Genomic DNA, 23,425 nt, shown 5'->3' on the forward strand with positions numbered 1-23,425 from the left:
CTAGAGTTCACCAAAAGACAAGACGATGCATTTGGTGGACACCAAACACTGCACATCACCACAAACACACCATCCCACTGTGACGCACTGTGGTGGCAGCATCATGCTGTGCGGATGCTTCTTGGCAGCCAGCCCTGGAAGGGCTTGTAAAGGTAGAGGGTACCATGAATGTGGAAAAATATAGGAAAATCCTGGAGGACAATCTTGTTCAGTCTGCAAGAGAACTACAGCTTGTGAGTAGATTCTTTTTATTGTAAAACAAGAACCCGAAGCATACAGCGAAAGCCACACAGAAATGGTTTAAAGACAATAAGGTGAATGGTCTGAATCGCCAAGTCAATGCCCAGACCTCAATCAATAGAGAATCTGTGGCTGGACTTGAAAAGGGAAGGTCGTACCTGATCTAGAAGAATCTAGTAAAATTGCAGTGTCCACACTGCACTGATTGAGACCTATCCACACAGAGTCAGCGCTGTGATTGCAGCCAAAGAGAAATCTACCAAATACTGACTCAAAAGGGGTGAATATCTATCCATACTTATTTTACCTTACATATTTTTGATTCATTGTCATTACTCGTTTAAATCTGTTTTCACATTGACATTAGAAATGTTTTTAGCTCCAAAAAGCCAAATTGTATCGACCACGACTGATGTATAAAATCAACTACAGGGTAAAACATCCTGGGGGGGGGAGTTTTTTTTATAGGCGCTGCAAACTCATAAATTCTCATAAATCTTCTTCCTGATGTTCTGGGTTACTTTTGTGGCTCAGGATGCATTTCAGTTTGTTTCATAAAAACCAGAAACTCCTCACAGGAACTCAAACCTGCATTTCTTGGATGTATTTTGGCCCTCTGAATCATCTACCATTGACCTAAATTGTGCCAGCTCAAACATTATTCACATTAATCAAACTCTTCTTTCTTAATGCATCAACTTCACTCAAACACACCTTATATGTGGCTTATGTGTCTCTTCCTCAGAAGGTAGCCAGGCTCCAGATGTGCCAGTAATGCTACAGCAACATTCAAGTTCATTTCCTTTCAGCAAAAGGAAACCCAAGGCAAAACAAAACTCAAACCAAATAAGCTTAATTAAAACATCCAACATAACAAAACAAAAAACTGCAAACAAAAATCAAGAGGGAGAAATTAATCAGAGGCAGGGTTTTTCCTTGAATTGACTTCAGAAAAATGAGGCACGGAAATGAACAATAGACATGAAAAGGGGATGGAAGAAAGGAGGTGGGTGGGTGTTGAGGACATGGAGTAGTTGTGAGTGGACGTTGCTTCTCCACTTGATTTGCAAGGTTTTTATCTGGCGGTTGCATCGGATAGGGGGGAAGCGTGGGCTACGGCTGTAGTGGCGTCGGAGTTGGACACTGCTGACAGACAGGCCAAAATATAGCTTTCTTCTTCTACTGATTAAAGAAGTGAAACAAAAGGGTGGCGGGACGGAGAGGACAGACGCCCCGAAGCAGCCCTACACACCCACTACAGTCCACATTCAATCAGTCACAATGTAGACAAAGTTCATAAAATTTAACAGAGCATCAAAGAGGAGTGTTACAGTAAAAGTCACCTTCATGTGTATCAAAAAGAACACAACCCACTTAAAAACACACCACTTTTATTGCTTTCTGTTAATGATGATGTTAAAAACTCCATTCAGAGCATGTCGAAGGTAAACAATGACATTTTCTAGCTTTGAAAACATTCTTAAAATTTTTAAAACTCAACTGTATCACATTCAACATTTTCAAGATGTCACATGTGAAGCAGATATCCCAACAAGCACATAAATAATGACACAAACTGTACATTATAAAAATGTGTCTTCCCCAAAAACAAAAGAAAATTCCCAGAAAAAGTGAAATGGGTAAACCTCAGAGTGCTCCATGTAATACATAAAATAATGACTAACCAAAGACGGACTAACACAACACAGAGGCTGGTGTTGGGTTTAAGAGACACTGTCCCCTGCTGGTCAAACCAACTGCTAATAACCTGCTGATACAGCAGGTGAGGCAAACAGTGACAAAGGGTCACCAACACGAGATACAGCTGACAAATGTAATAGAATTTAAGTTATCAAAGCAGAAAAATCGACATCAGAAAGGATTGTGAGATTTGATTGTCACATTTGCTTATTTAAAAAATTAGTGTCACAACTAAACATTTGTCTAGAGACAACATACAGGACTACGATTAAAAAATACTCACAAAAATTAACAGAAAGCATAAAAACACATTGAAATTACTTTTGGTAAAGTTAAAACGTGGAATGTCGCTTATAAAATATTGCACTTTCCCAAACAAAATCTTAATAATTCACAGTTTGATTGGTCAAAGGCAAAAGTTCCTCTGATTGTCACATGGCATTCAAAAGTCATGCATAAGACAAAGAGTAAAGCTCTAATTTTGTAAATCAAATGAGTAATCCTCACTCAAATTTACTGACATCTACAAAAATAAAAACCCTGTTCAATAAGAAATCACCACAGAAAATGCTCTTAATTCCGACATTATAACCTCACTCACATTCAGTATGTAACCTGCAGATCCTCGGACAAACAGGCTACTCTGTGTCCTTTTTTTCCCCACAACTTCCTCTCATTAATGAACAAAAAACTGGAGCAGACTGGACCACATGGAAGTGAGATTCCCAATCTTAAAATAGTGTTACAACTGAAGAGAGGAAAAGCGTGGGGAAGAAAGGGAGAGCACTCAACCAACCTGGAGCAGGAAGAGGAAATTATGTCACAGTTACAAAGTAATATTTCAAAAGAACACTGCTGACTTTCCACATGTTGACAGAACATCGGCCATCCACTGGATCCTCTTTTCATCATGTTTTTAGGAGGGGCATTGCCCATTACTGTCCACAAGGCAGGACTGAAAGATCCCTTTTCCCTTGTTCCAGTCTTAACCATGACTCAGCTAAAAAACATGTACCAGCACTTGTCCTTGTAGTTATATAAAGTCATACGAGTGGATCCTGACATATCAGTCACAGCTTCAATTAGAGCTTCCACAGATCTGTCACTTAGCCCCAGTCTCTTGTCACAGGGCTGACCAATGTATAAACTGGCAAAGGGAATTCATTACAAATGCCTTTAATCCAAAAGGTGCACATTTGAAGTGGCTCAGATTCTCAAGGATAAGACAGGCAGTGGCAAAGCAGAAAGTCACTGGATTTTAGACAGTCCACTGGCCAGGAGGAGTCTGAAGGGGACGGTGGAGCGGGAAACAGTTAAAGGCAGTCTGTGGAGACCTGGAAAAAGAAAAAGAAAAAAAAGACCATAACATCAGGCACAATCAGAAGGTGGAGCACCAAACCTGCAAAGCTAAGAAAATAGTGGTTTCAGATGAAATAAAAAGTCTATTAATCACAGAGCAAAAGTCAACAGTGAGGCAATGGGAAAGTGTAGAGAGCTGCTTGGTGCAGAGATGCTATCTGTGCTGTGAGGAAGGGGATTGCGTGCATGTGCATGTGTGTTGGTGTGTCAGTTGGCGTGTCCATGCTGTGAGCTGTTGTTTGTGTTGGGTGGAGGGATAGAGGGCGTGTGTGCTCCAAGGGGTCTTGGGCGGTGTGCCTGAAGGTCCCCAAGGAGAACTGACTCTCCTCTTGTCCCCTTTACGCTTTCCTGAAATAATTGTATTCTTTCTATCTGAGGAAGAGAGACCAGCCCACAGGGAAATGGGGCCAAAGGTGGGAAAACATATGACACGGCTGCCAGAGAGTTGTAATTTCTGCATAACACAAATACACACAAATATATATAGAGAACCTACATTAAAAATAGAAAATCAAAAGCAGACTGACCAAAGGCACGGATGAGCTCTCTCTGAACAGCCCAGGTGACCGTCTTAATGAGGGAGGCTGAGGTGAGGCCAGCAAACAGCATGTTGTATAGGAAGACAATGTAGAAGTTCCCGAGCCAGTTATAGCGGCCAAAATCTCCCAGCAGATCAAAGCGGGTGATTCCTGACACAAAGGAACAGATGGACAAATAAAGTTTTTACAACATGAATGAAAAACTGAAGCAAGGCCACAGACTAAGCAACACAATTCTTGGCATATTTATGCCCTCTTGTGGCTGTTACTAAAACTGCAAATTAAATGTTGAGCCAGCAACTCCTGATATTACATACAGGATGCTAAATGACTCCAAATTACTAACTGATAAACTAAAAGCCAATTGCTAAGTATATAATCATCCACTAGATCAATGCACTTGATATGTTGGACAACTTTTCCAGATTTAATCTTTTTAATCTATTCTATAGAGTCATCAAACAGTCTTGATCCAGTATCTGTAATGCAGCTGGAAGAAACTTTTTTATTATTGTATTACAATAAGGAAAAACCCCATACAACAACAGTAAAGCGATATATCAAGATTTTTTGTACGCATCCTGAAATTTCCTTAATAAAACACATTCAAGACATATAAATATGTAATGATACAGTTTTTAGAAATGAGAAATGTACCACAAATTAGTTTGGAGTGTTAACTACATCAATAGATCAGTCTATTGAATGATAAAGTGCCACTGTGGCATAAAATGCCCTTATAAAGAATTCACCCCCTTGGATGTTTTACCAATTTATTGATTTTATAAATCAATCATGGTCGATTTAATTTGGCTTCTTTTAACAAAAAGAAAAAGAAAAAAATCCCCTTTAATGTCAATATAAAACCTGATTCTTACCAATTGAATAAAATTAAATAAAAGCATATAAGGTCAAATAAGTGACTGCATAAATATTCAACTCTTTCAAGTCAGTATTTAATAGATTTCCCTTTGGCTGCAATCACAGCACTGAGTCTGTGTGGATAGATCTCAATTAGGCTTGCACATGTGGACATGGCAATTTTACTCCATTCTTCTTTGCAAAACTGCTCAGGCTCTGTCAGGCTGCACAGGGGTCAGGCATGAACAACCCTTTTAAAGTTCAGCCACAAATTCTCTATTTATAAGACAACATTTAGCTTGTTGTCTTTAAACCATTTCTGTGCAGCTTTTGCTGTTGGCTTCGGCTCATTGTCTTGAAGAAAATAAATCTTCTCTTAAGCTGTTCTCTTGCAGACTAAATAAGATTGTCCTCCAGGATCTTCCTATATTTTGCTACATTGATTTTACCTGAGAAGCATTCCCACAGCATGATGTTGCCACCACTATGCTTCACAGTGGGGATGGTGTGTTTGTGCTGATGTGCAGTGCTTGGTGTCTGCCGAACATAGCCTTGTCTGATGGCCATAAAGCACCATTTTGGTCTCATATGACCACCTAACTTTCTTCTGCTTGACTTGACCATGGAATCTCCCACATGCCTTTTGGTGAACTCTAGTCAAGATTTCAGATTGAGGAGTTTTTGTAAACCGTGGCTTTCTTTTTGCCACTCTCAAAGTTTTGAGTTGTGAAAAACCTGGGCAACAGTTGTGGTATTCAGAGTCTCTCCCACCTCAGCTGCTGAAGCTTGCTAACTCCTTTAGAGTAGTCATAGGTGTCTTGTTGGCCTCCAACTTCTACTTCTTTACACATGTCCCATACTCTTTCATTACTTGCTGATGGATTTAACTAAACTCCAGGGGATGTTCAGTGCTTTGGATTTTTTCAGTGCGATGCCCGACTTATAATTTTCAGAACCTTTTATCTGAATTGTTTGTAGTGTTCTTTTGCCTTCATGGTGCAATGGTAGCAAGAAATACCAATTAACCAGTGACTGGACCTTCCAGACACAGGTGTCTTTTTACTTCAATTACTTGAGACACATTCCCTGCACTCAGGTGATCCCCATTTTACTTATTGTGAGACTGTGTATCTGTTCTATTAGGTCAGTCACTTTAATGAGGGTAAACACTTATACAATCACTTATTTTACCATACCTTTTTTTTGGTTTAACTGGCATTACTTTGAGGAAATATTTATACACTTGACACTAAAGAGGTTTTTTTTTTTTTTTTTTTTTTTTTTTTTTTGGTCAAAAATAAAATCATCAAAATGGTAAGATATCCACAGGGGTGACTACTTTTTACAGACACAAAAAGAGAAGATGCAATAAAGTTTCTTGGTACAGACTTAACTGTAACTGACATCCTCTGTTTTGTATTTTTGTAAAATAAATGGTTACATACTTGATCAGTCCTGAACTGTTTTATTACAGAAGTGGAGTCAGTTTATCACTTAAAAACAAACCACATACAGCAGGTGCCAATTTTTTATTTTTGGCCCCTCCCATTAACCATCCTGAGTACACCACTGAATTACATCCAAGATTTAAAGTTTGACAAACAAATCTCTAGTTTTCAAAAATGCTGTATTTGTTAATCCTGCTGTATTCTTACCAAGTGTGCGTGAAAAGACGGGCAGTGCTGAGCTCAGAATGAGAAGTGAAACACAGTTTGCAATCATCTGAAACAAACAGACATTAACTGGTTACTTTAAAGTATCAACGTCACCACTGATTGTATCCCACTGTGAGATGAGATTCATGTAAAAGATAGCTGTCATCCACCTGTGTGAGGTTGGTGTCCTGAGCACGGGGCAGGAGGCTAGTAAAGAGAGGAGAACTGTAGAATCCCACCACTGAGGACACCATCAGGTAGCTGAAAACCTTTATAAGGAAAACACAGCATGACAAATGGACATGACCAATAAACTATGAGCTTGAAACATTCCTAACAACAGTGTATGTGTGATTAAAGGATACAGGATGAGAACGACTTGAACTGCAGCACCCAGAGAGCCAAACATTGAGAAGGAGGCCATACCCAGGTGAGGGTCCTACAACACAAACAACAACAAACATCAGAATACACAAATGGCAAAAATACAATGCCCAACTATACAACTGTTTTGTCTAAATTCTCACCTCCATCCCTCTGGGCATGGCTGTCTCATCAAGGAGCAGCTCTAACACATTAAAGCAGACCATCAGCACACACATCACCTACAGTGATAAACAGAGTCATTACAAAGGGATTAAACAACCACCTGTGTTAATAAAAGGAGCAAATACAGCCTGTTAAGAGTATCAATAAATGAGCCTGTACCGTCAGTCCAAGGAGCACAAGCATGGCCAGTGGAAAGCCCAAGTTTCTCTGCCAAGGGGACGCTTTCCGCCGCATTTCTGTCAGCAATAAAAGAACATAAAAATGAATGTGTAGCTGAACATGACAATGTTATCATTATAAGACAAGTAGACCAGAGAGAGATCTGCTCAGGCAATCTTACCAAGGGCAATGCGCTTGCTCTGGACCGCTTGGTACTCTCTTTTCATTGACTCCAAATTTAGCTTCATCCAGCATGATGTACTGCCACCTGTATAAAATAAAAACACATTCTTGAAACAGAAAGTGAATGTATCACCTTTAAAGTAATAATATTCAGAAAATGAAAACAGAGGGTGTTCATGGTGCTGCATTTACAGTTCAGTTTCCTAGAGAGAGCATCTTCCTCAAATGTTGTGCAGTTTAAAGTGTCATCCACATCTTCCAGCAGCTAGAAGAAAAAAAACAAAAGAGAGAAGTCAGTTTTAACTTTGAAGATTTGGCAAATTTTTCATGGTCACAACCCACATACTCAGCTCTGCTGCTCATCCCACTAATGCATGTTGCTTACAAATGTGGCCCCATTTAATAGGGTAAGAAACAGGCTTTCCAACAGTATAAGATTTATTGCCAAGAAGCATTGTTACAACAAAGAAATTATCTACCAAACACAAATTTCCTTACTTTTTGTGCTAAGTTTGTATTGTTAATGTAAAGGCAACTTTTTGTGAAGATGGAAGTGTGCTGTTTATGTCACTCACCCTGGGTTTGACCAATAGGCTGCCAGTTACACTGAACATTCGGGACAAGCCAAACGGGGTGCACACTGAGAAAAAAAAATGCAGAGGTGGTGTTATGCAAGTTTCATTTGTGCAAATAAAAAGTTGCTGATGTTTTTTCTATTGAGACATGCTGTCACACAAACAATTCCTAACCTTAAGCCTGAGTTAAAGAAAAGAGACAGTAGAAAAAAGGAACTGGTTTTCATAAGGAGACACAAGCTGGTTAAGTTCTGGTCTTGTTCGCTTTTGATGGTGTATCTGTAAGCCCAGGCTTCCTTGAGTTCGGTCTTGGCAAAAAATAAATAAATAAATTATTCAAGTTTATGGATGTAGGTCAGATGTAGTGTTTACATCAGGGGTCATCATTACATGTGTGCATGGGTCAGATTTTGTTTAAGCAGATGCTGTGAGGGCCAGACTTCCAAACAAACTAAATTCAGCAGTTTTGACTTTTTAACATATTATTTTATTAGCATTTGTATTTCCTTTGATTTTTCAGCATTAACAATCAGATCAGCCTAAACCATCTATACTGCAGTCAGCGACAAGGAAGAGATTGAGATATTTGAGCTCCATATTTCTGGGGTTGTCATGATGTCCATCACTATGCTGTTTCTTAAATGGTGAGCAAAATGTGCATGAGTAGTCTTTTCTTTTGAATCTCAGGCAAGGAAAACTGCACACTCCAAGGGCCTGAATGGTGGGTTAATACAAAAAACCTGCTGATTTAACCAGGACTGATAAATATGTGTTTATCATGCATTCTAGTTACAAATAATGGCTGAATAATGGGCCAAACATAAGTCATGTCTGATAAAACTGTTATAATATTGACTGTTTTTGGGGCTGATTCAATAGCTACAGGGATATAAAGACAAAAGATGCCCTAAAAACCATAGGTTTACAGAACAAAATAGTCTTTTGGGGGCCAGATGGGCTGCAAGTTGATGATCACTGGTCTGCATCTTCATATCCTCTTAGTTGCAGCGATTAACTTGGTCTTGTGATGTCATTCAAAGGTGACACAGCAACTGCTCTATGCGCACACCTCAGGAATGGTGCTATAAGACTATCGCAAAGCCCTGTAATATGTATTTCAACACAGACGAACCCATGCTTTTTTCCTACATGAAATCCCATGTTACCTATCACTCCAATCAGTACTTACACAACAGCAGCAACACTCCAAACAGAGAGATGCCTGAGTACAGGTAGGGAAGGTAGTACTCCCACAGGTCTGAAATTCAAAGGAAAGTTTAAGTTCAAAAAGTGGACACAATTATTCATTGAGAAATACCAGTATTATGCACGTGACTCACCATAGAGGCTTTTCCTGGCTATGTTGTCATGGAGGAGGGCTGATGCAACCCACACAATGCCCAGCACAAGCAGTGCCAGCAGCAAGAGCAGCACAACTGCTTCATAAACACGTGCCATAACCCCCTACACAAAAAAAAAGACATACCCAGGTTTGTTCACACATCCCATCAACATATTAAATGCTTTGCGGTTTAAATGCTCTGCTAGTGATGGATGATACCTTTTTGGACCCTGCAAACCCCTCTGACTCTGTAAAGAAGTATGCAAAGGGCATGAGGAAGACCAAGGACAAATTTGAAAAAAGGAAGACTAGGTTCCACAATCCTGAAAAGAAAGAAAGAGATATGGCAAAGGTTATTTTTCAACCTAAAACATCCATAAGATTTGCAGCAAAGCATTTTGACAGTACCACAGTCAGCCACTGTGAGGTGTGGTTGTGCCTTGTGCTGGAGCAAGACTTGACAAAATATAAAAAAGAATGTGCCCAACAAAAACACACTTGTAAAGCTTTAATTCTCGATAGGACATGTTTACCTTCAGCGGTGATAACTATTGATCTCTTAACATGTAGGATCAATTAAACTGGAAATGCTAAATAAAAAGCCCTGTTATTAAGTCAAAGTTGTACGGGTAAACTGAGGTAAACACAGCAGGTGGTAAACATTGCTGAACCATGTCTCAAAACATGGGGCAAGGTCACAGCAGCTGCATCTATAATAGTGATCTGTTTGGAAACATGCATGCTGTGTATTGATGTGGAGGTTATAACCAGTGATCCTCATTAAATCGGGGCTAGTTACAGCCAGGAAAGCCCCTCTGGCTGTTCGACAGTTATCTACTATTTTGGTACTGTAGATTGAGAAAAAAAGTACCGTGGATAAGAGATCCATTGAGCCACTGCATGTAGTAGCTCTGTGGGAAGGTGAGCAGCACCTCATTGGACAAAATGGAAATGGGGAGAAGGAGCACAGCACACACTGCCACAGACAGGGTGAACGTGCACAACCACAGCCTGGGAGAGAAAAAAAAAACAGTGAAGTCATACTTAAAGTTGTGTGTCTCAGCCTAACAGAACAGCCTGGAAGGAAAGATAAGGTAATAGTGCCAGCGTGTAGGGACAAAGGGCGCAGTGACACCAGCATGCCCTCAACCCAACCAACAAGCAAATAAGGCAAAAACAGGTGCAAACAAGACAGGGCAATAAATCCACAGTTGAATGGTTTCAGGGTGCAACACATGTCACATCGACAAAGGTATATGCTCCACACTGACACTAATCACAGTGAGTGAATGAACACAGATTCCTATGGGTCAGTCAATCATTACAGGTTTTAACTTACGCAATTTTGTTGACAGTGGCATCCTCTGTATCATCTGAAAGAAAGCATAAAAAGAAGATGGGTTTACAGTCCTAAAAATTGGATTTTCTCACATCTATGATGTAACAGAGGTAAGTTGCCACAAACTGATCAACTTATTTTGTACAACTGAGATCTAGTGCAAACAGGTCAAGTGTTGAAATGTAAATATTTAACGCGTCTGTGTTGTCATAAGAAAAATAAAAGCTTGATGTGTGTACTGTATACATATAGAAACTCCCCGTATGGAAAACCTGTCAGAAGAGAAGACGAGAAAAAAGTTTTACTGGCCTCATAGTGGGAAGTGGAGTGATGTAGTGTGTGTGTGTGTGTGTGTGTGTGTGTGTGTGTGGGGTGTTGGAACATTTTGTTCAAGCAAGACCAAGACCCGAGTAAAACTAGAATGGCATGTGAGTAAAAAAGGAGTGGATTGTTAAGAATACCTAAGGGATATTTCTGTGTTCTCTACGCCCCAAACATTCTGTAAATCCCCCCAAAAACAAGTCTGTTCATAAACCTACAGAGCAACATGCTACATTTTTCTCAAACTACACTGCATGAGCTGCTCTAATGTACATCCCTGTGCATGAAAATGTTGCCTCTTCCAGTGCAAATTCTGTTAAACTTGTTAAATAATGAAGCCTGAGGATCAGAAACTAGTTTTTGGCTCCTTAGACTCAAAAACAACTCTATGAAAACATTGCACAATCGTCATTTAGCTACAGGGCAAAACCGCTCTGCTGTTGTTGATGCACAGACAACATTGATAACAGAGAGGTAATGCAAAGCAGGTTTCAACCTCTTTAAAAGAGGAAAATAAACAAAAAAAGGAAAGAAACAGCTGTCCTGCACGTTCCAAACAGAGCAGAGAGACTGTGCTGGTTGGACATCGGACATCTGTTTTCAATAATGTAAAGTTATTGGATTCATTATGTAACAGTTAAGTGAGTCAAACTGCAGAACTATAAACTTTTAACTAAACTTGATTTATGTTTTAGTTGTAACATCAGAATACACATTGTGCACACAATCACATTAGGGTCGCTGTAATTAAAAACACCTTCCTCAAATCTACAAGAAACTAAGACTTACAAATGAAGTCAGAATAACAGTGTGGCTTATACGGTGCATGCTTGGGGAAAAAAGATCTCCTCTGACTTGTTTTGCTGTAAACGGAGGGGCCCTCAAGCCACAAGTCAAAAGTACACGTCTGTTTGTCTTGTAACAACATTCTTGACTGCCCCTCCACCATCCTCATCCACAGGGACGCTGCTTGAAGAGGTGGATACATGTTACATAACCCACCTTATGCACCTCTGGACTCTTACAGCCAAGGTTAAAGGCCTCAGGTGGAAAACTGCAATCTTAGCACTTTGTAAAACCTAGTTTAAGTCTACATGTTTGCAACCACAAATGCCTTTGATTCTATTACGAACATAAAGATGTTTAAAATGCTATATTTCAAAAGGAAGGAGAATAAAGTGGACAATATTTGTTTTATTGCTCAACTGTGCGTCATCTAGCTTTCTTATATTTAAAGTAATCCTAAAATAAGATGGGATGTTGCCCCCCTTTTCCCTCCCCCTTAAAATGTATGCTATCTATTTGCTTGTCAACACCATGAATTCACCTCCTGGCAATTCTCCATTTGCCTGTCACTTTACTCTCGTCCACAAAGGAGTCTTTGTGCAGTGCAGTTATGGCTTCAAAACTCACCTGTGACAAACTCTGCAGCCTTCTTGAAGTGGGTAAGTATGAGGTAGGACACCATGTAGAGGCATGTAAACAGGAGTACACAGATCTGCAGAAAGAGGAACAGAGAACTTGTGTTTGTCTTTTTCACTTTGCATAGATTGAGAACAGAGCTGAAAGAGAGTGGGTTACATTTACTTGCTTTAGTAGCCAAGTGTAGAAAGGAAATTGTATTACTGTGGTTAAATCTGCTGCTAGGCAACATGTTATTTAGGTTGGCTCATATCTCTTATTCAGTATAGTCAAACAGGTCTGACAAAAAAAGGGGGGGTGGGAGGGGGTGTGTGTCAGGCAAACACACAAAAAAATCAGGTAAAAAAAAAAGGGGGAAATGCTCAGCATATGCTACATTTTAATAGACTATATCAGTTTACATTGAAAAAAAATATTAAAAAATGAAAAAATATATTGATACAAATGTTAACAACCAAAAATATTCACCATATTGCAAAGGCCAAGAGGAACAGATGGAGTCTAAAGATCATCAATTTATTCAACAAAGAGCAAAATGGGGGACAGCGATAAACTAGGAAGGATTAAGGGTACTAAAAGAGGTTTAATACCAGTGACATCCCCCATACTGCGTGCAAAGATCATTATCTGACATCATACCAAACCTTCTGACAAATTTAGGCTAAACCTATATTCACTCAGCAATCTGTTGTCTGGCAAGGCTCTCCACATATCACTCTTAAGATAGAAAATAATCTGTGAAGTGAGCCCAGGTTATTTTGCTTTGTTAAGTCATGAAGTCACAAACACAAATGAATGCACAGATACAAAATGACTCAACTGCGTAGACCTGCCAGGAGAAAACAAAGTGACACTACAGCAAACAAAGGCAATCTGAAGGCTGGACTTGTGGTTTTGGATGGAAAACATGAAGAAAACTTTCAACACTGCACAAAATTCTCTCACAGACATCTAAAAGGAGGTGCTATGAACTCAAAATGGTTTTAAACATAACTGTTACACAGACAGAAGCTAGACAGAGAAATGTACCAAAACAATCATCACAATTACTAGAATGAAAAAAAAATCAAATGGCTTGTTTTTGTCAAAAAAAGTCTCTGCAGGATGGGCATACCACTCTCATTTGCTCTGGCTAAACAATGCAAAATCAGCCATGTGAGAGAGCAGGAGCACTGGTTAGAAAGGAGAAACACTCAGTGTGTAAAGTAAAGTAGGTTTTAGGCAGAGACAGTGACCCAGTTCTTTTGAAGCAAAATAAAAACAAGATATTCAAGAGGCTGTCACGACATAACCACATGGATCTTTGTTAGCTACCCTCAGATTTAAATGAACCACTGGTATGTTACTGTTGCACACCTATAACATGCTGGAACCAATGCAAGCATCGGTGATCAAAGTATAGCTTAGAATGACAGGAATTCAGTTTATATTTGAGACATGCGAGTTGATACACCTCCATGATATAAAACCTCAGGGTTATCAAAGTTATCAACATTTGTCCCCTGTGGATGAAAGCTGGTTATGCAAGTGTAGAACTGACGGCAAGAATTATGTTGCTAGAACACACAGAATGATGAAATTTTTCTGCATGACAGCTAAGAGGAAATTCAGAAGGCTGTCAGGATGTTGTATTTAGCATACCTATCTGACCCTTAAGAAAGAACTACTCACTCTGCAGTCTGCTGATTGGTCAAAGGAATATTTACTTCTCATGGGACAGCAGTAACAATCAACAAACACAAAATATGCAATGTTTGATACTACACTGAACAGCTGTTCACCCTCATTTTCTCATTAACATATTCTTTTAAGGAAATGGTGTTATACCATTTAGAAAATAACCCCTCTGGGGCACTGATCAGATTGAAATGAAAGTCCATTCAAGACAACAAGGGATGAGCAAGTAGTGATGTATCCTTTATTGGCTGTTTTAAATGACAGAAACTAGTTTAGAGCCAGCTTAAAAAAGCTAAAATGGTACCAAACAAAGAGCTGTTTAGGAGCAGAAAGACCACCTGTTATTACTGAGCTGAGACAAATGATTAGCAGCCAGTTGCACAAGCTATGCACAAATTATGTCTTGTCTTATGTTAAGTTGTCATTGTTTGGTAGCACCACAGAGATGTAAGGTTTATCTTAACTAGTAGAGCCTAACGTCCACATTTCACTTCATTTTGACCAATCAGTAAAAAGCCTTTTAAAAGCAGTGCTGCCTCTCATGTCTTATTGTATCTGGACAAACCAATGGCTAAAAATAACCTCTGATACCTGACATTAATCCTCCAACAGCGCCAAGAGGATATTCAAAATATGACTATGCATTTTGAAAGGTGATAATGAAAGCCTACACCCTAAACCTAGGGCTAGGATAAAATAACAAGAAAGAGAGTAAGTTGTTAAATCATCAGTACAATGAGATACTTTATTGTTGGACAGTGGAAATGATCTTCACTCATGGTGAACAAAAATGTAACTGAGAATGGATAACATACTGTTGGCAGCAATCCCTCAAACCCCCAAAGGTTAAGTCTCTCAAAGCTGTCACAAGGAAAACCATATTTTTCAGAATAATTAACACCTTCTAGGTCTCAGTTGATGCAACACCTTAAAAGTTAAGTGTGTAAATTCTGTCTTAAGTTTTAACTAACGTTCAAACTAGGCTATATCTGAACTTATGTATACAGGTGCATCTCAAAAATCAGAATATCATAAAAAGTTCAATATTTTTGTCACTCATTGCAGAAAGTGAAACCCATATATTATATAGACTCATTACACAAAAAGGCTTGAAATATTTCACTCTATTTCTTCAAATGTTGATGATTATGGCTTACAGGTAATGAAAACCCAAAATTCAGTGTCTCAGAAAATTAGAATATTTTGAAAAAGTTCAATATTGGAAAGTCATGGTGTCACACCCTAATTAGCTAATTAACTCCAAACACCTGCAAAGGTTTCCTGAGCCTTTAAATGGTCTCTCAGTCTGGGTCAGTAGACTACATAATCAACATGAAGACTTCAGACTTGACTTATGTCCAGAAAACAGTCATTGACACTCTCTACAAGGAGGGTAAGCCACAAAAGGTCACTGCTAAAGAAGCTGGTTGTTCACAGAGTGCTGTATCCAAGAATATTCATAGAAAGTTGAGTGGAAGGAAAAAGTGTGGTAGGAAAAGGCACACCAGCATAAGGGAGAACTGCAGCCTTGAGAGGGTTTTCAAGCAAAATCCATTGAAGAATTTGGGGGAGCTTCACAAGAAGTGGACTGAGGCTGGAGTCAGCGCATCAGGAGACGCTACGCACAGACGAATCCTAGCCACAAATGTGGCGTTCCTCATGTCAAACCACTGCTGAACCAGAGACAACATCAGAAGTGTCTTACCTTGGCTGTGGAGAAAATTAACTGGACTGTTGCTCAGTGGTCCGAAGTCCTCTTTTCAGATGAAACTAAATTTTGCATGCCATTTGGAAATCAAGGTCCCAGAGTCTGGAGGAAGAGTGGAGAGGCAAAGAATCCATGTTGCTTGAGGTCCAGTGTGAAGTTTCCACAGTCAGTGATGATTTGGGCTGCCATGGCATCTGCTGGTGTTGGTCCACTGTGATTTCTGAAGCTTACAGTCAACGCAGCCATCTACCAGGAAATTTTAGAGCAATTCATGCTTCCTTCTGCTGACAAACCTTTAAACCCTCCAAGAGTAGTCTCTCACAGTAAAATATGTAAAAATCATACCATAAGTTGATTACAGTATGGTAGCCACAGGGTGAGTTATGGAGATGCTGATTTCATTTTCCAGCAGAACTTGGCACCTGCCCACACTGCCAAAGGTACCAAAAGCTGGTTCAATGACCATGGTGTTACTGTGCTTGACTGGCCAGTAAACTGGCCTGACCTGAACCCCATAGAGAATCTATGGGGCATTGTCAAGAGGAAGATGAGAGACACCAGACCCAACAATGCAGATGACCTAAAGGCTGCTATCAAAGCAACCTGGGCTTTCATTACACCTGAGCAGTGCCACAGGCTGATCGCCTCCATGCCATGCCGCATTGATGCAGTAATTCATTCAAAAGGAGGCCCAACCAAGTATTGAGTGCATAGAAATGAACATACTTTTCAGAAGCCTGACATTTCTGTTTAAAATATTCTTTTTCTATTTATCTTATGTATTATTCTAATTTTCTGAGACACTGAATTTTGGGTTTTCATTATCTGTAAGCCATAATCATCAACATTTGAAGAAATAAAGGCTTGAAATATTTCACTCTATGTGTAATGAGTCTATATAATATATGGGTTTCACTGTCTGAAATGAGTGACAAAAACTATTGAACTTTTTCATGATATTCTAATTTTTTGAGATGTACCTGTAGCTGTTGTAACCCATGGCAGATCTCTAAAACACACAGAGTTCCTATCAGTGTGAGTAAGACTGGACAGACACAAGACATCCACAAGATCCGGCTTTAAGGTACCACACCACGCCAAACTGCACTGAACCCATTGGAGCATTTGGTGGAAATGCATCATTTGTCCCTGACATAATGACAGAAATAAACAAAAGAGAGAGGCTCTTTGGAGATTGACAGTAATGTGATAATGTACTCATAGATTCAAATTTAGTGTTATGATGCAAATTAGGGCATCAAGAAGAGCACTAGATATGAAATGGCCTTATACATATGGTTTCCACTGAAGATAGATTACATTAGAATCGCTCAATGAGTGAACATTTAAACAACAAAGGGCTCCCAAAACAAGAGAAAACTGGGTCAAAGTTCCCCAGTGTGCACTTGTTTCTTTCAGTCTGAACACATGACAAAAGGACAGTTTAAGTTGGATCAGTGGACATATGGCACAATAACAATTAGGGCAGAGGTACAAGCATACTCCCACTCTTCCATATTTTTCCAGTATCTATAAGAAACTGACCCACTTTAGATTGAAAACAAATTCTGACATTCAATTGATGATATAAGAAGCTGGGTTTTTCCTGTTGCATGATGTCTTCAAATACTGTTTTACAGCTGCAGGCGAAGCCCCAAAATCTTCAAAGGGAGAAGTAAATTAAAGTGTCACAAATCTATTCCTCTGCTGCTCTTACACCCAGCTTTCTATGTGCTAAAAGAAATGTTATTGTGCAGCTGCCTCACATAACAATAATGGACTGTACAACTAATCAGCTCAGTCTTTAAAACTGTTCAATAATTCTGCCTAATTTTGCAAGAGCTACAAAAAGAAAAGCAGGGAACAAAGGATCTGTATTTGGTGTTAAATATATCAAGTCGCAGATTAACAACCATGTAGTCCACACGTATGTAAACACGTGCTGACTGGCAAAGCTGAGAGCTGGCAGCACATTGCAGGCCACTGAAAAGAGGGTTTAAAGTAACCCAGAGACATCTTTGTATTAAACAACAAGTCCAAGGGCCAAGAGTTCACTCAGAGTGTTTAAAATTCACAGAGTAACCAAAACATCTTTGTGCTGATTCAAGCATAAAACAATGATGCTCTCATGCTTTCACATCTTGCCTAACCTTGTGGTTCCTGTACTGTATCACAAGAGCGGGGAGGTTGGCACTGGCACAGTAAATCCCCTCAAAATATCAAGTGGACTGCCTCCCTCAGCGTGGGTCATTTCAGAGGCACCTCGCCTCCTGTCCAACTAAACACGTTCAGGCAAAAGCACGATGCCCTTTGTTTACAAGTAAGAGGATAGATTAGGCAAGATTTATTTTACAGCCAGAAATAACTAAAATTGTTGAAAGGGCAAAGCCAGCTTAATCCAAAAGCAGGTGGGGAGCTACAGCTGGTTGTTTAAAGAGTTTTGATCATTTTAATGGAATGTTTGAGCAAATATTTGACAGCCTAATCATACAAGATTTCAGAGACCCTACAACTAAAAAGTGAATCTGGTATTTTGTTCTCAAGAGAAGAAAACGAATGACTTAATGGACAAAGTGCTTTGATTGTGATCCATCATAGCTGTTATATAACCTTTTGATCCAAAGCAAAAATAAAATTTGAGATCCAGAACATCTCTCTGCCTAATAAACACACTTTTGAACACATTTTATCTATTTAGTCTTTGTAAACTTTGTACTCAAATAACATTTCCAAGGTGTAGTTATCCTTCTGCGTGCTGGTGTTGGGTGTTCCACTTCTCTATTTATCATGAGCTTTTATTCTACTGATCATCGATCCCTTCTGAGCCCTCTAGGCACAGGGTGTTGGCTCTGGGTGTGTACTTAGGGTTTTATTGGCCATGACATCCCTTGTAGCAAATATCTAAAAGAAATAAAATGGCTACACTTGCATAATATTCTTATTCCACGTCATTTACAATGTGGGCTGCAAACAAGTCCTTAGTGATTAGCTGGTCATTTTGCTTAGCCAATATTTGAAGTTTGGGCTTACATGCTTTTTCCTTCGATTATATTCTGAATTTGACAAAAAAATATATATACACTGTAAAATTTTTAAAATTTAACTTTTATTTTTACAGCCAGCCAAGTCCTGTGATTCTCTGAAGTAAGAAACCCCAAACAACCATTTTAATATTCTATGTCTCAGACAATGAGAATTTTTTTTAATGCTCTCACACAACATTAATATCCTAATAGCTCTCGATCCACGCTTCTTTAAAGGATGAGTGGTAGGAATGTGATTTACTCTCTTTTAGACATGGCAAATGTGGAAACCCCTTGACTGGCCTTTCCTTGACTGTATGACACATGTCGTCGTAGCTTTTGTGCATTTGCATCCTGTACAAACAGGTGCTTTAGACAGTGCTAACAGAGAACTTTGTGAAAACTGTTCACTACATGCTAGAGCTGCTTAATCATAACAAAAATAATAATCACGATTATTTTGATTGAATTTGAGATTAAGAATATTAAACATGATTACCCAAAGATTGTACAACATCTGCATCCAGTTTGACCCCTCAAAACCAGCCTGGTTCCATCTAACTGATGTGGTTTCACAGTCTTTCTAAACCTATGGCTGCATTTTTCAGTCAGCTCCTTTAACTGTCCTTCTTTTCAAACTAACTAGAGTATGGCCGTGGCTCCCTCTGCTCCTCACTTGAATTAAAGTGAGAGCTTTTTTTGGTGGGAGGGGCCGAGCACACTCTGTGCTGTAAAGGAAGGCAGGGTGCACTCAATTTAACACACACCACAAAACCAATCAAACAAGCACAACACAGCATGCAACACAGTAATCAATAAATCCTGATCTTTTCGTGACTGTAAGCCAAAATCATAACTGAAGCTGACACTGGTTTAACCACCCAGCACAACTACAAGCCATTTTATTTTTACTTTAACTTCACATTATCTTACTCTGCCATTTTTAACTTTAGTACCAGTCCATCCACAGTGCTATGAGTCTGCATCTATCAGTTTCTTTGCAGAAACACTATAACTCTGTGTACACTTTGAACACATATCCCTGAATTCATAACAAGCTGATCAATAATGAGCTTAGCATTAGGATATCAATAACCAGAGATGCAGGGGCAGCTTACCACCATTAGAGGATTTCTACAGAGAGATGGTAAGCTAAAGGCTTGTGGTCAGCCAGGAACTTAAGAGGGAAGTGTTGACCGTAGGTCTTAAAGTTAAAGGGACAATGACAGGAGAAGAGCACTTAAATATTTATGGGAATGTTTTGATGTTTACGCACTCTAGACCGAACTCTTAAACTTTTCAGCCTGTGACCCCAAAAATAAAGGTGCCTAAGACTGAGGAATCCCACTGTACACCCATGTGGTAGAGGCATAGGCTAGTTGAACACTCCATGTACATGGTTGTGTTTGGACTTAAGCTTTACATTTTTTAAACATCAGCCTACTTGGATTTCATCATAAATCTTACCAAATGATTGTGTTTTTATTCTACATTTAACTGATTTTATGATGTATATTTAAAAAAAAAAATAGGTCAAATACACCATTTGAAATCATTGTAAAATATTCTTTGTTTTTGGAAGGCATTTTGTGACCACATCGCAGTGCCTTGTGCCCCCCCTGGGGGTCCTGACTCCCATGTTGAGAAGCACTACCCTAAACAACATCTTCATGACTCAATGTGCAACTATATATCTACAACTTAATGCATATTCTGTGATGCAGATGAAGTCAATTATAACACTTAATTTTAAAATATTGTGGCCTATAATTATACAGAGAAATTAGTTATGGTTAAAGGGGCTGATCAGTTTCAAAAATATATCAAACACTACACTTTGTCATAATTATTACTGTCATTTGAAACAGCAGGAAAAGAGACACCTTTCCAGAGTGCCCCATATAGTAGGAGAGCTCTGAAACTGGAAAACCAAAATATTAGATGCTATTAATTCCAATATGGTATACCCTCATTCATAAAAAAATCTGCTGAACTAGTCTACAGTCCCACAAGTTTTCACATCATCCACTGTAGTACAAGTACAGACTGGGCTTTAGTTTTTGCCTTATCTATGTACAGATATGCAAAAACCAGGACAAATTGATAAGTCAACGACTCACTCTGTAGTATGCATGAAACATGTGTGGTCTGGTGTGCCATTGTCCGCTATAGTACACGGTATCAGCAATATCTCTACTATTATACAGCCTAGGGAACTGTCAGTGGGATCTGCCTGTACTTTTAGGGGGTAAAGGTCAAGATCCGTGTCTTGCTGTAACTGAACTCATCTTTCTTTCAAGTCTGAAGTTCAACTGGTGGGGATGTAACACAAAATTGTAACAGGAGCAAAAGAACAGCAGGACTAAACTGCAACTTTAAAAGTGTTTTAAAACTGAAAAGAAGGAGCATGCGAGTCGTGTGACTGAAACCTCACGAAACGGAAAAAAAGGAATATTTGAGAGGAGGCTTTTGACTGGACAGAGGTCTAACACGGATGCTGAGTAAGCTCCTTGGTGTCTCTGCCTAATGACCAGCTGCATCCGCATAACAGTTAGCGTCTGTACAGAACTTAAGCTAACTTCTTTTACGAGAACAAGCTCATTTAAAAACTACACAGTACACTGGTAAAAGACTCCAGTTTAAAACAATGCTATCGTTAACTTTTTCACTGCTAAAATATATGACTTAAGTAGCTTGAATTCAAAAGCTGAAACTTCGACAAGACACGAAAAAACAGAATACAGCGTAGTATATCTAAACAGCTTACTTTAACTCGTAAGCTAACTAAGCGCACTGTTAAAGGCGATCTCATATGCATATTAACCGACGGTTACAATAGCGTTACTTACGATGGTCTCCCTCACACGGTTGTGGAAAAGTTGCTCTCTAACCGACACGTCCTCCGTTTCCATTCTCCCAAACCATACCCGTATCCTCAGGCTTAAAAGCGCTGGGACGAGAGAGAAACTGCTAAAAAGTCATTTTCCTCAGAAAAGCCGTAGTGGAGAGGGTGGTCTGCCCGGCTGCATTTAAATGGCTGAGCTAGCCTGCTGCTGCAACACTGAGCTTTGATCAAACACAAACAAGGAGGGGTCCCCTAGGGGGCGGGACTATATGGGGAAGGAAAGTCGCAGGGTTCTACAGGTAGCTGTCAATCATCACTGTAATTAATAGGTTAGCGTCATTGTTCTGGCTATGTCATTCATGTACAAAGGTGTGTGCACATTAAACATACCAGAGAGGCAAATGAAAACTTACAATGACCATGACGTGGACAGGTATTCCACTGTATTGTGCTGTTATGAAAGGCTTGTATCGCTACAGACAAAAATAGAACTGATATTTAAATCTGTTTGTGTGCTGGTACATACTTCATACTTTCTTATTTTTGCAAACTGAGGAGTAAGATGGTCATTGGTGGCATATACTGAAAGATTTTTTTACCATTGTTTGACAAATACAGTGCATTCAGAAAGTATTCAGACCCCATTTACTTATGTCAATTTTATTAAGTTGCAGGCTGATGTTACAGCCGAAAAAACATTTTTATTCTCATCAATCTACACTCGGTACCCTATCATGACAGAGTGAAAACTGAATTTTTGACATTTTTGCTAATTAATTAAAAAATAAAAACACAAATATCACATTGACATAAGTATAGCAACAATTGGACGTGATTTGGAAAGGCATACACCTTACACCTCTCTACAGAAGACCTCACAGTTGATTATGCATAAAACCAAGCATGAGGTCAAAGAAACGGCTTGCAGAGCACAAAGACAGGATTTTTCCAGGCACAGATCTGATGAAGGCTACAAAAAAAAATTCCAGTTGCACTGAAAGTTCCCTAAAGCACAGCAGCCTTCCTAATTCTCAAATGGAAAAACTTTGGGCACAACCAGGGCTCTTCTGAGAGCTGGTTGTCCAGTGAAACTGAGTAATCAGAGGAGACGGTCTTATGGTTGATCTGAGTGAGCTCCACAGATCCTGTGTGGAGATGGGATAAAGTTCCAGAAGAATAACCATCACTGCAGCCCTCCACCAATCTGGGCTCTATGGCAGAGTGGCTACATGGAAGCCTCTGCCCAGTGCGAGGCCTTTTGTAGAGAGGTGTGTGTGCATTTTCAAATCGTGTCCAAGCAGTTTAATTTAACACACTCCAATTATAGTGTAGGAACATCCCAGCAAAGATCAAGAGAAATGGGAGGCACCTGAGCTAGAATTTTTTTTTTTTTTTTTTTTGCACAGGGCGTGAATACATATGTTAATGTGATTTTTCAGGTTTTTAGTTTCAATAAATTTGCAAAAATATCTAAAATTCTGTTTTCACTTTGTCATGATGAGGTACTGATTAGAGATTAAAAAGAATGATAAATATATATTTTTGACTGTAGCATAAGGCTGCAACATAACATTAGAAAAGAAGAACATGAAGGGGGTCTGAATGCTTGTCAAGTTACCTACATAGCAAAATACTATCTCAAAGGCTGTTATCATCATATAACACAGGCTGTAAGATGGAGTGTTTTACTCTGATGAGCATCAAAGACATCAGTTACTGCTCACACTTGATTGCATCAGTTTCCTGTGATCATAAGTAACATTTCTCTAGGTACTAAGTTTGCTATTTTTATCAGATGTTTTGCTTATATGGTAATTTAGAGATACCATATTCTAGTCATAGTAATATTGTCAGTAATGGTATTGTCTGCCATTTCTGATGCGTGCCTTTCTTCAGGTTGTCTGTTTATGGTAAAATCCATAATTCA

At 39.2% G+C, this 23,425-nt stretch overlaps 1 protein-coding gene across 2 annotated transcripts; it reads right to left on the bottom strand.

Moving 5' to 3' along the window:
• Positions 1–1,614: 1,614 nt before the first annotated feature.
• On the bottom strand, positions 1,615–21,718 carry lmbr1l (limb development membrane protein 1-like). 2 transcript variants are annotated; one of them, XM_041800000.1, is made up of 17 exons: positions 21,503–21,718; positions 12,237–12,321; positions 10,503–10,536; positions 10,035–10,174; positions 9,383–9,486; positions 9,162–9,285; positions 9,011–9,079; positions 7,822–7,886; positions 7,439–7,511; positions 7,245–7,331; positions 7,064–7,140; positions 6,883–6,960; positions 6,721–6,794; positions 6,526–6,616; positions 6,356–6,422; positions 3,828–3,989; positions 1,615–3,275 (listed from the first exon to the last, which is right to left on the bottom strand). In XM_041800000.1, the coding sequence occupies exons 1-17, from the start codon at positions 21,563–21,565 to the stop codon at positions 3,190–3,192; spliced, it is 1,479 nt and encodes a 492-aa protein (XP_041655934.1). In that variant the 5' UTR covers positions 21,566–21,718; the 3' UTR covers positions 1,615–3,189. The 2 variants fall into 2 exon arrangements, with proteins under 2 accessions (XP_041655934.1, XP_041655935.1); XM_041800001.1 differs by lacking the exons at positions 10,035–10,174; positions 21,503–21,718 and having other exon boundaries at positions 12,237–12,315.
• Positions 21,719–23,425: the final 1,707 nt, after the last annotated feature.

This window comes from Cheilinus undulatus, linkage group 11 (assembly GCF_018320785.1).
Source record: "Cheilinus undulatus linkage group 11, ASM1832078v1, whole genome shotgun sequence".
In the NCBI taxonomy this organism is placed as follows: Eukaryota; Metazoa; Chordata; class Actinopteri; order Labriformes; family Labridae; genus Cheilinus; species Cheilinus undulatus.